This window comes from Echiichthys vipera, assembly GCF_963691815.1.
Source record: "Echiichthys vipera genome assembly, chromosome: 15".
Classification (NCBI taxonomy): domain Eukaryota; kingdom Metazoa; phylum Chordata; class Actinopteri; order Perciformes; family Trachinidae; genus Echiichthys; species Echiichthys vipera.
In genome coordinates, this window is record NC_139840.1 from 12,184,502 (window position 1) to 12,199,592 (window position 15,091).

At 39.9% G+C, this 15,091-nt stretch overlaps 1 protein-coding gene across 1 annotated transcript; it reads left to right on the plus strand.

Moving 5' to 3' along the window:
- Nucleotides 1–23: 23 nt before the first annotated feature.
- snap47 (synaptosome associated protein 47) lies at nucleotides 24–8,048 on the plus strand. The gene is made up of 5 exons (XM_083928851.1): nucleotides 24–253; nucleotides 378–899; nucleotides 1,088–1,590; nucleotides 1,866–1,990; nucleotides 5,547–8,048. Exons 2-5 carry the CDS (start codon nucleotides 403–405, stop codon nucleotides 5,691–5,693), a joined length of 1,272 nt encoding a protein of 423 aa, XP_083784977.1. The 5' UTR covers nucleotides 24–253; nucleotides 378–402; the 3' UTR covers nucleotides 5,694–8,048.
- Nucleotides 8,049–15,091: the final 7,043 nt, after the last annotated feature.

Sequence of the window (15,091 nt, forward strand, 5' to 3'; positions counted from 1 at the left end):
ATAAACATCATGAATACTGAGAAGAGTATAGGGTAACGTAGTGCTCAGCAGCTCAACAAGGTAATGATGTCGATAAATGTGGTGTGGGACGAATATGATTGAACCAAGAGGAAGTGATGCATGCCAAGAGGGTTTATAACGTTATAATGACGCACTCGTAATGCGGTTAGTTGGCTAGAAAGCTGAAGCTGCCAGGGGTGAACGCCTCAGCTGAGCTCATTTGCTGCTTGGATCCCTTATTACAGTGAAGAAAGTACGTTCACTATCAGGACGGAGACATCACTCGTAAAATGTCATTATGATGTTATTAACTGCAACTGCAACAGTGCATATGTGTATGATGATTATGTAATATTAAAGCTCAGATGTCCTTCTAGGTGAATCAGTGTATCTCCTTCCAAAATGAGCCGAGACGTTCCTATCCACAGCTGGCCCGGCTCCTATTACATCAACAGTGAGAAGAGGTGGGAAAATGGCACCCTCTCCCTTACCAGGACCATGGTGCGCTTTGTCTCTAACCAGAGTAAGGAGAGTCTTGCCGGCTTCCGCCTCTCCAGGATCATGGAGATCAAGATGGAATCGTCCAGTTTCATCTTCAGCACTCTCACAGTGCTTGAAGAGGGCAACGTGAAACACTGGTTTGGCTCCCTAAAGCCCAACAGGGTAGTGGTTTATAATGTGTTGGAGCATTTCTGGAGAGAACGCCTTCTGTCCCCCAGCTCAGAGGCCCAAGGGGGCGAACGTCAACCCTCTAAAGGCAGAGAGCTGATCAACCTGGTGGCAGGGGCCCAGAGAAGACTGGAGGACACCGGCATCGTCCTTAGTCACCAAGGAGAGCAGTTTGACAATATGATGCAGGGATTGGAGAAGATTGACTCTGATCTGGGCGTGGCTGATAAGTGATTATCTTAATATTTCCTGACTCAATGATATTATGCCCTTATTGTATTTGGAAGTCTTTTTCGTCTTGTATTCTTATGCTGTTGACTGCTATAACTAAGTAGTTGCCATACAAAAACAGGCCTAATATAATAGTGAAACAAGTCATAGATTCTTATTAATTCTTCCTTTCCCTTTTTACTTGCAGACTTTTGTCAGAGCTGGAGTCTCCCTCCTGGTGGCCTTTTGGTAAACTCCCCTGGAAAACTCAGCAGGAAGCTAAGGCTGAGGATGCTGCAAGAGCTGCAGCTGCTTCTGCAGCTGGCAGAGGGTCCGGTAGAAATAAGGTGATCACAAGCATCCCAGCTGTAGTGACCAAAGGCAGGGACTCTGATTTAAAACCAGGATGCTTGTTGGTGCTGGTTTCCTCACTGGAGGTGCGAGACACAAACTGCCAACTCCTACACCGCTTCGAACGAAATGAAGTGGACGAAGTCAGGGTGCACAGTCCGTATGAGATCACTGTTAGACAGCGATTTATTGGGAAGCCTGATATATGCTACAGGTTCCTGTCTGCCAAAATGCCAGAGGCTCTGTCAGTGTTAGAGATTCAGTACAAAAAGAAAGTGGAGTTCACTCGTGAATACACTGCTTTCAAAGCAACTCCAGCTACATCTCCGTGTGACACAGAGGTGCCAAACTGGAATGAAGGTAAAGCATGGGTAATATATTAAAAAAAAGCTATTTCCCTGTTTCTGTGTCTAGTATGAAATTGGCCACTAAGTGGCAGTAAAGGTCTATGTTTCCACTTCTGTATATTTATAGGTGTGTAGCCACATGTAAAAACATTTCATCCATGGACAGAAATGTGTTTTGATGAGTCACTCCATCCTGATTGCCTCAGTTACTTTGAGTTTACTGTCTGGTTTCCTCATAAACAACATACTGTATGCACTCTGCACTTTTTCACCATCCCACGGAGTCAGGTTTGCTGCAGAGGTGCCAAGAGACAGAGCTCCCACTGGAGGTCCCAGCAGGAGAGCTTTCCCAGTTGCAGGTGAATGTCCTCCAGCCATCTGTCAGTCAGGCTGAGGCCCAGGAACTCAAACAGGTGAGACCTGTGTGAATATACAGTATGACTTGCATTATTGTGACATTTAGATTTTTCACATTTGTATATTTATATGTATTATAGTAAACAGCCCTATGCTTTTAGTGACATTTATTTTCATAGTTTCCAACCTACAATTCAGTATAATGATTTTTATTTTTATATCCTGTATGATTAAAAAGTTATTCAGTGAGACCGCAAACCCAGTTCCATCCTTGTTTTAAGAGAAGCAAAGAATCCTGTTCAGTCATTTGGTCAGACAATATCTTTCCATTCAGAACCTCACAACACTGAGAAATGTTACAGAACTGGTCTGTGGTGGCAAGACCTACACAGTGACGCAAATTCAGACCTATGATTCAAACCATTTTTTTTTGTGTGACACACTATTCCACGTAGCTTAGAATAAGATATTCAACTACTACTTTCATTTGTTACATCATTCTTCTAACACATCACTTAGGGTATTTAGATGAATTAATGTAAACTTCATGAGCTGACACCAAGGGTCTACTACCTGTGCCAAGATAATATTAAAGCTTACTTGATGTATGAAATAATGTAGACACCTCCAACACAGAAGTAGCAAAACCATGGCCCAATAGTTAGCATGATTCTTAGGCCAATAAAGATACATATTTGAAAGTTATCAAATATCTGATATTGATGTATTTGCCGATCTCCTTTTTCTTTGTTTTTACATAAACTCATAACGTAAAAAACATTGTTGATAGGAATTCCTCAAATTAGTTTTTTAAAGAGTGGTGATCAAAATATGTACCAATTTACAGTTAAGAAAATAAACTTGTCAGTGCTCTGTGGTTGACAAAGTATTCTAAGCTTCAAAGTTAACTTGCCGTTTCTGTTATACCATTTATTGTTGCTTATTGGCCAACATGTGTGCAGTAACCAATATATAGGAAATAAACTAATAACAGCTGATATATACTGGATATATATATGTGTATATATATATATGTGTATATATATATATATATATATATATATATATATATTGACCAAGCCAACTCATCAGTCGGTATGCAGTATTTATTATTTATTCACCCATCAGCAACTTAATATATCAATTATGTAAGCAACATGAGACTTTTTGCGCACTGTACAGGCACATTGATTTAAAATTGGTAAATTACTTAATTTGTCAAGTAGAGCAGACAAAACAAATAAATACTAGATTTGCTAATTCCCTGACAAAAGAGAAATAGCAGTCACAATTGACATAGAATATTGGGGCTGACATGTACTGGACATTTCCTTTCAGTCTTATATGACCCACTTTTTCCATTGTGATTTATTCACTTAACATCCTTATTTGATATTACATTATTTTGTTGACCCACTGCATAGATCTTATCTCTAACAAGGCAACACTTTAAACCTACCATTTAGTTAATTATTGTACATAATAACAATTTACAATGTTTCACTGTTGTCTTTGTCTATATAATCATTTTTAAAACTCATTTATTGTAGCAATGACAGTCATACAGGTTGGCTTGTCTATTGTGTTAATAAATGGCATATTGTCTACAGCTGATAATGGTTCAAACTTCAAAGGCTGCCAATTTGGACTTAATGTTATGCTTCTGTACACACCCTACTCTTAATGTAATTCATGTCAAGATTAGAATCTACACTGGGGCAACTTGTACAGAGGGTCACTCAGTCAGATGTCCCACAGTCCTGTAAGTGCTTTAGCAAATATTCCCCTTTGTCTCAGCATTTTATACCAGTATTATTGTTTGAGGTTGGAAATTCCTACCTTGCTAACAGCACAAACTGGCTCCCTCATTTTAATGTACTGTGTTTTTATTGTATCTATTAATTCACAGTTCTGAAATGATCCCGCTCATGCACAAAGGTAGCATTTTAGCTCATATGTTTTTCTATCAGTTCTAGCCTAAATGTTTAATTTTAGGGCTTTCTACATGACTTAAGTCTTCTAGCCATTGTATAAGCAGCAGCTAAAAATATTCATTTTCTGTGTTTTTCTATGACACACCAAAACTCATGAGAATGTTAACTGCAAGGTGGGATTCAGTCATGTACTCCCTGTTGAAACAGTGAAGTCACAGACCTGAGTGAGCGTAGACAGTCGTTCCTCGGTGTGTATTGACATACTATCTGTTTTTCAAACTGCTGTCTGGAACTTGTTTCTGCGCTCAGTTGCAATGTCCGTGTGTACCGGCCAGCGAAAAACTGACATAACGTCGGTGGGTGTGTGAGAGCATGTGTAGCATAACATAATATTGGTTTAGAAACCATGGTGGTAGGGTTTGGAGTAGTGTTTATTAGGTTTTGCTTGGCACATCACTTTATATTTAAGTTGTTCCATCAACCATAACATACACAGTTGTTGGACCATGGAAATGTAGTCACAGTATTCATCAAACCACTGAGAGCTGAAAACAAACAGTACTGTATGATATCAGTGATCCCAGGAGATAAGCCAAGACTGCTCTCTGAATATCATCTCAAACTTCATTTACTACAATATAGAAAATATTATCATTATTATCAGCCACGTAAGTTTTGCATCATGGTTGGCGTTGAATTGTAAAGTGTCTCTCATCTGTGGTCAAAGAAATACTTCACCCTCAAAATATATCAGTAACTCACGGAGTGTCGTGAATTTGTGAAGAAAACGTTTTTGTCGCATGCCTCCACGGTGAACGAGGAATCCAAAAACGGAGAAAAGTATTTAGGCATTGAAGAAAAAGGGGTCCATGTTTAACAGCAGAATTATATCAAAACATCAGTTTAATCACACTCAGTATTGCAGTATCATCCAAGTGTCATTCAGTACTTCCCAAACACGAGTTGTTGCTACCTTACTATGTTCTACGGCACTTACGCTACTGAGAAGCTTGCATAGGCAGCGGGAGATTTTAATTATTGTAAGTAGCAAAGTTTTAGTGAAAACGCATGTGTTTGGGAAATACTGAGAATGCGACTAGATACATGAGACTTGGATTATACTTCACAAGTTTGTAAATGGATGTTTTGGTATAATTTTGCTGTTGTTGAATGTGGCCTCCTATCACTTCATTGAATCAAGGTTTTATTTTGTTTTTGAATTCTCTGTTCACTGTGGTGGCATGGAACAAAAAGAAAGTTTCCTTCAAGAAGTCAAGGCAACACTTGGTGAGTAATTGATATGGAAATGGTCGTTATGAGGGTGAAGTATTCCTTTAATCAGCAGATCATTGTTTTTTTGTTTTTTTTCCCCAATAGTTGAATAAAATAATGGAATTAACTGAATCCAAATTTCACTCTCATCTACTTCACAAACACACTCGCTTACTAACTCACTGACCCTATCTTTACACCTCTCCACATATGGTCCACATGTTCCACCCTGCAACTGCTCACCAATTTTCTCCAGGTTTCCAGTATTTAATCTTCTTTTATTTGTGTCTTGCGTCTTACTCAGTTGTCCACGCTCACTGGGGGCTGGTGTGTAATTAATAACGTGTGCGTGTGTGCGTGTGTGTGTGTGTGCGCGCATGTGTGTGCGCGTGCGTGCGTGTCACAGATGCTGATGCAGCTAAAGAACCTGGCCTTGGAGGCAGAGACAGAGCTGGAACGGCAGGATGATGTTCTTGATGACCTGACCAGCTCCACTGACCGATCCACCATGCACATAGAGAAGCACACCTGCCGCATGAAACGACTGCTATAGCTCTTACACAGACACACGCGGTCACCATGTGAGAAATGCGCAGTAAGCTTCCTCATTGTCCTCACATGATTGGTGCAATGTGAAAAATGTGGAATACAGCAGTAGGAACATACATATACTCAAAATACTTCATAGGATTTATGTTGCATATAATCACATACAGTACATTACATGGGTTCAAGTGTCTGTGATTTCTGAGAAGTGCAGCAATGTTTGCTTAACACTAAAGATGTCCACCATACTCCCTGAACCTCCACAGCACAGTATCAGTGCTGGAGAAAAGTCTGTCCGACCAAGTTAACATTCCTGTATAGGGAAAAAAGTTCTTGGGCAGCGTTAAGACACGGATGCATCAATATATAGCTGAAGGGGAAGAAAATGCCAGCTGAAAAAGGTGAACAATGGCTTCATCCAAATAGTCTACATCCGAGGAGTGAGATTATGGCTCTGCACTTTGTGCAAAAATAAATTTGTCTTTAGCTTTTTACTGAATTATTTTATTTGAAACAATTCAAACGTGACTGTATGAAGGAGTCTTCTGAATGTGCGTCATGCACCACTTAGCAGCTGTAGCTAGTATTGTTAGCATTACATTTGGCTTGGAAGCTATCGGCTGCACAACTGTCATTTTCAAAACACGTTTCAAATTTCTTAATTTTTGGAGTTGCCATATAGCTAATCTCTATAAACAGATTCTGCATAGGAATATAGAGTCTGTAGTCAGCAGGGCAAGATTTGGGTGGTGGAAGCGGTCTGATTTTTTTTATTGTAGTTCGAGTAGTATTTACCGTACCAATCAATCAATATTGAGCAGGCTTTCATAGCACGCAGATAAACAGTCCGTGTGAAAAACAAAAGAGGTGCCACATTGGCCGTCACAGAACCCACAAGCAATTGTGTGACGATGATTTTTTCATTAGTTATTTGTTATTTATCCGCATTCATATGCAGATATCTGTTCATAGAGAAGCTTTCTCTACACTCCGGCTCCATTCTCGACATCACAGGTTTCTAATCGAACCGTAAAAAACAATGACTGCCACTTGGAACAGGAAGTCTTGGCCAGGATAACCAAAATGGGCACCCAGCATGAGGTTCAGCCTATTGAACCCTTATGGCTATGTTGTTGGGGGAAAGCTGGTGAGGAATCACATCCTCACCGGTGCGCTAGTGACTTACAGAACGGTTGTGGCACCTGAGTCGGATTTGGGGCAATAGCTTGAATCCTTAGTCAACAATGACTAATTTTAACTTGCGTACGTAACGTTATTTATATAAACGCACACACTAATTTAACTTATTTAACGCAAACCATGATCTGTTCCTAAACCTAACAAAGTAGTTTTTTTGTGAATTGTCATTGTCAATTCACAAATTCACAATGTTAACCACGTGTCTGAAACTCTGGCCATTTGTAATGCGGGTAAAAAAAAATGTTTACCTCAAAAGGAGATGCGGTTGAAGGATGAAGACAGTGAAGGGCAAAGTGGACATCTGAAAATAACTAGCCTATTTATCATCTCCGTACAAAATGATTTATGACAAACAGCATGTTGTTGTCATTGCAATGTAGTGAAATAACAGAATCGAGTGAAGTTGACGTAAGCTGGGTCTCCCAATAAAATGATTAGCAAATGACAGACTGGCAGATAAAGTTTTCCATTGTCATCAAGGTAGTATCTGTATTTCTGATGATGTTCTTTCCATTCATCCTTTTTTTTTAACAATTTGTCCTAATGACTTGTCTTTCTCAGGTCCTATCATGTCTCTAATCCCACTGGACACGGTTTACTTGGGGCTTAATGTTGCATGTCTCAATATTGCTGCAATATTTTATTATATTGAGTGAAAATGTCCCATTATTACCAATAAATAGGTGAAGACTGTAAATATGCAACCATGTTCTGGGACTCTTGAAAAAAGAACTGAAAACCGTTCCTCTGTTTTTAAATATTATACACAAAATACTCAACATCAAGGTCCACATCTACTGTATATGTCTTGCTAAATATTAATACTATTCTAAGTCTGAATCTGTAAATGACTGACACGTGTACTGTGATTCTGTGGTTTCATTGTTGTCTGTTATCACTGTCAACTTGTGATTATGAGAGTTGAACGTGAAATATATGTACCATGTTTTTGAAATAATGATTTATTTCAGTGCTGTATGGAAACTTATTTTTGCTAATGATACCAAATGAATCCTGACACCAGACACAACTTAACAATTAACTTTAAATATAAATGAGAAAAGTATCTGCCTCTCTCCTATAGCAAACAAATTCATAAATGAAGCAACACAACTAGCATCGTATCGGACTGAATTACTTTTCCTGAATTTAGCTAGGAAGTCGTCACCATTGAAAGTCTAACAGAATAGCATTTGCAATAAAATGAAGACTCAAATAAAATAAAATCAGTAGTTTAGTCTTTCTTCTGTTGGTTTAAACTGATGTTTTTCTACGAACAATGGGTCATGTGCATTAGAAATGTGTTGGCCGTCATGAGGAACTCACATTTTATTCTACAGTTCCCTTCAGGTCTGCACGACATTTTTACCTTCTTTGAGCCCATTGTTTTGGTTCACACAGCACTTTCATGAGCCTTTTATGCTGCAGCAGGTTTTTGGAAAAAAAATGCTTCTCTATGCAACCTGCTCAGCAAACGGCATACAGGCAAAGTTAGTGACTAGTTGGTGAACATAGAGGAGCATTTACCGGCTAAAAAAACAGATATTTCACTCAGGAGTTGGTGGAGAGACAAACTGAGCTAAAATAACAGTGAATATTTAACAAATTAATTGGGTCTTAAAATTAATGACATTTAAAAAAAAAGTCCAGTTTGTAACCACTCCGCTATAATATGTAAACTATTGTAAGGAGAATATTTATCTCCTAAACCTAAGGGCTAAGCAGTAAACAGTTTTGAGTAAATCATTGGCAGCAACCTTATAAAGTGTTTCCATAATTAAGAACTAAAGGAAACAATGCTTAACAATCTTTCTTCTACAAGACATTGTAAAATACGTGCTGATTTCACCCTCAGTTTTAACTGTTGCCAACATGTTTCCGACGATAAATCGTCGTCATAAAACATAAAACAGGGCATGCACAAAGTATTCAGACCTTTTCACCTTTTTCACCTCTTGATTGCCTTATTGCCGCCTTATGCTAAAATCATTTCAATATTTCTTTCCCATCATCAATCTACACTCAATACCCCATGATGACAAAGCAAACAGGATTTTGGAATTATTATTAAACATTTAAAAACACCCCTGAAACACTGTAAATCACAGTAGTAGTCAGACTCTTTGTTATGACACGTGTCTCCCGTTTCTCTTGATCATCTCTGGGATGATTCTAAATGAAGTCAGCTGTGGCAAATTCAATTGATTGGACATGATTTAGAAAGGCCCATACCTGTCTATATAAGGTCTCACAGCTCAAAGTTCTTACCAGACCAGACCTGATAGATAGTAACTTAACAGACAGTAAACTAGATCAAATCTAACAGATTATAGCTTTAAATGGAAGACATTTGAAACAATCAGGACTCTTCCTAGAGCTGACCAGTCGAACTGAGCAATCAAAGGAGAAGGGCCTTGGTAAGAGTCCCAGAGATCACTCCAGAGACTCACCAGATGAAAGCCTCTTTTCAGTGAAAGACACATGAAGGCCCGCTTGCAGTTTGCAAAAACACACACTAAGGACTGGGACTGGTCGGGGTTGAGGGGAAAACTAAACTAATCAAAGTACAGAGATATCTTTAATGAAAAACCTGGTCCAGAGGGTATAGGACCTCAGACTGGTTTGCAGGACTGGCTTAGGCACAACTCTACGGATGTAGTTTAGTGGCCCAGCCAGAGCCCTATTAAAAACCAGACGAACATCTCTGAAAATTGCTGTCCACCACCGGTCCTCATTCAACCTGACAGAGCTTGCGAGGATCTGCGGAGAATAGCAGGAAATCCCCAAATCTATGTGTGCAAAGCTTATTGCGTCACAAGTTATAACCTCAGAGCCTTGAGGCTGTAATGGCTGCCAAAGGCGCTTCAACAAAGCACTGAGTTAAGGGTCTGAATACTTAAATGTAATGGGGTTGGTTTTTTTAAATAGGAAAAATGTCTAAATTATTGTTTTTGCTTAGTCATTATAGGATATTGAGTGTAAATGATGGATGGGGATTACTCATGAAAAGTGAAGGAGTCTGACTGCACTGCAAGGATCTCACTAGCTGAGTATGTTCCGCTCTTGCGAACAATGTAAGAAGTTTTATCACCTTTTTAACACCAGTTCAAGATGAGTGCCTCGGAAATATTTTTACAGGCTGATGGGTTTTGAACGACCAATTGACAGAAATAAGGAGAACATTTGAGTCAAGTATCCTGGCACAAAATGACCATTAAAGGCAAAGAAACAACATAATTTATTATCTGGAAAGCAAATTAGATTTAGTTTTTTTGGATGAAAAGCGTGCCTGTGAAATGTGCCTCCTGAATTCTAACCAGGCTTTATTCCTTAACAAAGGAGTCACAACAGGCAACGCCCCTCGTAGTTGGCTCCCATGTGACAAATTGCGACAGACGATAGCAAAACTGGAAACGGATGTTAATTAATGTTTCAGCAGCTGTGCATGCTGTTGTGTGGAAGTCACTTAATACACTATTATAACATCCTGTTGGCACCAAGACTGTTGGCATCAGCTGACCACCCCTGTTGGACCAAAAGGGGGGTTACTTCATGTCAACAGCGGACTACATTTGATTTGGCAAGTGGCTGAACACTCAATTATGAATCAGGAAGACGCCTTACGCAAAGGGGCTTGAAAGAAGACTGACAGCCTCACTCAACAGTCTGGTACCAGTTAGCATGAACTTATCACTTCTATTAAACAAAAGCCCACCATGAAAGATGTGAGACTGAAAGCGCAAGCACATGGTAACACTAACGGGATGCCTAGTTATGACATTAAGAAAAGTTCTTCCAGCACAGTTGAAAATGTTTTCCCCCTTTGACTGTTTATTTTTGTTGATTTGAGTGATAAACAGTGAGATTCTGGTAGTCCCAAACTCCAGAAGCACACCACATGGTTATGTGAATTCCAAACCTTTAAAAAAAGAAAAAAAAGGTTGGGGAAATAGAGCACACACTGGCGTGGTTTTGAAGCAGCCTTGCAATACGAGGAAGTGGTGGCGGTCTTGTCTGACCACAGATACATGAGATCCGGCTTTGCCTTCCTAGCGGATGGTATGGAGACACGAGGGATTTTGTTGGCCTTGACTTCCAAGTCTGTTTACTCGATAGTTCTGTGGCGAGCGCTCTCGTTCGAGGAGCATGTCTCCATTGATGGCCAATCAATCAACTCTTGCTGGGAAAAAAGTAGCCCGAGTTTGTGGGCTAAGAGGGCACATGTGGGTTGCAGTGAGCTCCAAAATATGGAGCCATGTGACTGCAGTACAAATAGACTGGCGTCGTCATCCACAGGAATATGTTTTTCAGTGTCTCTTTGCATCATATTTGTAAATTTACAGCCCTTCACTCCTTTTTTTTAAATTTTATTTGGCAACGTTGAAATACCTAGATAAATAATTTTGAGTCTTATGCTTTCATTTAGATAATTTGTTTTAGCAATGCATAGTATTTGTTATGAATTCCACTTAGAAATGTATGAGTAATCGTTGATGTTGAGCAGACCTAGAATATATTAACAAAATGCTAGAGAACTGTCACATCCAGTACACTATTAGACTATGTCTCAGTCTAATGGCCTGATATTTGACTCACGTCCTGGCCAGCCTCTCGCTAGTGCAGGTGTTGCTGGGTTTCCTTTTGCTGAGGGAGTTTCTGGTTTCAGGAAATAAGGCCTGTTGGTTAATGTCAGAACTGGGAGAAAACGCTCCTGGAAGGACGGTGCTTGAGACCTTCCAGGGGGTGTGTATGTATAGTCTACAACAGAAAGCGATATGACACTCGACGTCCACATCATCATCGCGTCTCTGTCTATCACCATGCACATTTTCTCTTCTGTTTTACACAAACATTACTCTACAGGCCTCATGGATATACATTTGACTCCATTTTATGTGAACATACATTCTTTGCACATTGTTTGGATTTGGACCTTTTTTGGGGGGGGTTAGTCAAACCATAAATGTGGTCAGCATGGCTATTAATATGGTACTTTCCCAGATGCTGAGCAGCACGATGATATCATGTGCTCTTGCACTTATTGTTATGTTTTCCTTGGTCTTTGAGGCGCACTTTGGTTTTCTGGCTTTTGTTTCACAAACTTTTCTCATTTCTGCGCGACAGAGTTAACAGCTAGGGAGCCAAACCAAACTTGGCTGTGGTTTTAGACAGTAGTATCAGTCTCAAATCAACTCCAGGTGAAATCCCATATTACAACCTACCTGAACTTTGCAGAAGTGCTCGCCTTTTGTGTGAAACATTGTACTGTAAGGGTGTGGAAAGGACTTAAAGACACCCCATCACCCACACCCAACAACACACAGGGTTAACTTAATCATCCTGCTGCCTATGAGGTGATAAAGTATCCCATAAAAAAATATTATTTTAACAAAATGATTTATGTGTGTGGATTCAGTAGAGGGCATAAGTGAGTTGCTGGTGGTGAGTTTAATTTTTTAAACTACAAAATATCAATGCACTTTGTGAGGACAGTATTATAGTATCTCACTAGGCATCAGTGAGTTTAACTTGCATTTCGTTTGGCTCCCAGCCATGTATGTATGTATATATATATATATATATATATATATATGGCTGTTTTGACATACATACATACATACATACATACATATATATATATATCATATATATATATCAACAGACAGGTCATCTTTGCAGGTCTTGTTCCTTTTCTTAGGGAAACCTCTTTTAAAAATGCATCCCACTTCTCTGCACAAGATGAAATAGAACAAAACAGTCCAAAGTTGCAACTTTGGCGTGTGAGTAGTCCTTTTTGTAATGACTGGATTATGTATTCATTAAAACCCCATCTATACAACTCCCCAAACAGGTTGTCAGGCCATGAGCCAGCTCACGCTGCATCAGTACTTTTACAAGCAGGCCCCCCAGAAAACTTCAGCGAGTCTGTTTTTAGTGGCTCTTACTGCAAATGGAAACACTTGGCTTCCACAATAAATTACCCACCCGACTGATGCCACACTGCATAGACCCCGAGCTAGTCGCGGGCAGACTATGGATTTATATTTGAACATTAAATCCTCTTGGAATCTACTAATGTTATAGAGACTTTGTGTCACATGAGCTGACAAGAGCACAGGAAAAAAAAACTTCAATCACGCGAAGGTTGTTGCACCAGCGTGCAGCCTGCAGGGCTGGCGGTTTGATTAAAGTTAAGGATGTGTCCACCCCCCTCGCCTGGGCAGGGTTGACACTGGGGTCATTTCAGGATAAAAATAGACTTTCCTGGTTACTTATTTTCCGTTGAAAGTAAATAGCAATTAGCGCAGCAGGCCAGTGATCTCAAGGGCAACACTAGTGATCAGTCTAAACTATTGTTTACACTGAAGCGGGACCGTTCAAAGAGACAACAGGGTATAGCAAGCCCTGCTGTCAAATAGAGCATCCCCAGAAAAAAAAAAACAGTAATGATGGTGCTCCTATGAACACAGGCCAGTGCGGGTCAAGTTCAGACACTGTGAAAACATACTTAAAAGCACTTGACTTAAACTTCTGTATTAAATGTCGAGGTATGTTAGGAAATAAGAGCAGCGTCTAGGACCCTTGCTAAGACTGCCCTGTGAAATAATCCTAATTATCATTCCAGCAACCTAAAGTGTTTGACCACCTAGTGATGTAATTGCAGCTGACCAAATAGATTGTTGTTGAAATATCGCCCCGCTGTTATAGCTACGTTTTGACAGCGTTGTGTGTTCACCGAGAGCCGGCGCAACCATAACAAACACAGCTGAATTTGGGGTTTACATTTCAGCAGGATGACGGCGCACGCAGCGTCTGGGTGGAACTTGGGAAAAGGAGCCTGGGCCAGCAGTCTAGTCTGGCTCCCAGCCAGCATGGTAAGAGCAGCCTTGACAGTGGGACCTGTGAAATCATTGTCCAGATGCACCCGTGTATGAATGCAAATGAATGAATGGACAACGCTGGTTATATCTTTGCATCAACATAAGGCAAAGAGCATATTTGACAAATTGGGTAAAGGCATGCCATGTTATGAGGGTGTGGACCATCAAGTTCAGGTTGGAACTATCATGACGTGTCCTTTAAAGAACTTCCAAAAGGAAGCCGCCAGCCGAATACCATGGGCTGGGACTTTTGAAGTCAATACAACCACAAACGGAAAGAATAATTGTAACCATCTTTAGTCTAAGAATGGGTTTAATTTTGAAATAAAATGAAACTTCTGTAATGCTCTCAGTCCAGCAATTCAAACACATCTTCTTTGGGGCAACTAAAAACAAACCTTTCAAATCTTTGTCTGTTTTTACTTGAATGTCTGTTGAAAGATTTTTCCTTTTAAATTCCTTCACTTCAACGCAGATTTTGGAGATGAAAAGTTAAAAACAAAAGAAAAAAATGAACCCAAAGACATGCCCATAAGCTCATGCTCTCGACTTTTTCTGAGTCTCTATATCGCTTTCTCTTTTTGTGGGTTTATTTCCATAACTGCAAGGAATTTTTGGACAACACCTATTTTGTGGAAACTCCTTCCGCAATCCCAAACGGTTTGTCCACGTAACCTCAGGGGAGCAGCCAGCAACTATGTAATTGGAGAAGATTGAGTACACACAGAGAGACCATAGCCTGGTGAGCTATTGAGAAGCAGAAACAAAGATTACCAGATGTTTACCCAGCCCTGCCATATGTGAGGTGGTTACTGAACTTATGTGCAAAATGTGTGAGTGGCAGACAGAAGGAGTGTGAACCTTTGACCCAGTGTCCATTACAGGTATAGAAAAAAACTGCGATGCCGATTGACCATGAAGCCAACGCAAAACAATGACGTGTTACCATGTTTGGTTTTCCTCTAAAAGGAAATCTAGTGTTCCTCAGGATATCACTCAGGAATCCCCTTTTTACTGATGGAAACCATGGAGCCGTCAAAACAGGGCTCAGTAATTCTGCTGCCTGGTTTCAATTAAAGCATTGAATATCAAAGACAATCACTCCCATTTTAATGTGAATTTTTTATGTGCTCCCAGTTTATTTTGATGGAAAATTTGTGGGTGGAGCACTTGCTAATTGGTATGGAAAACTTGCACCTGTGGTAGACCAATGTTTTGAGAGTCAGAAACATTGAATATTTGCGTTCTTTTCTTGTGAGAAGGAGCCCGACTTTATCCCAAAAACAATTCCAGACTGGATCTGATGTGTAAGAATGTCTGGAAC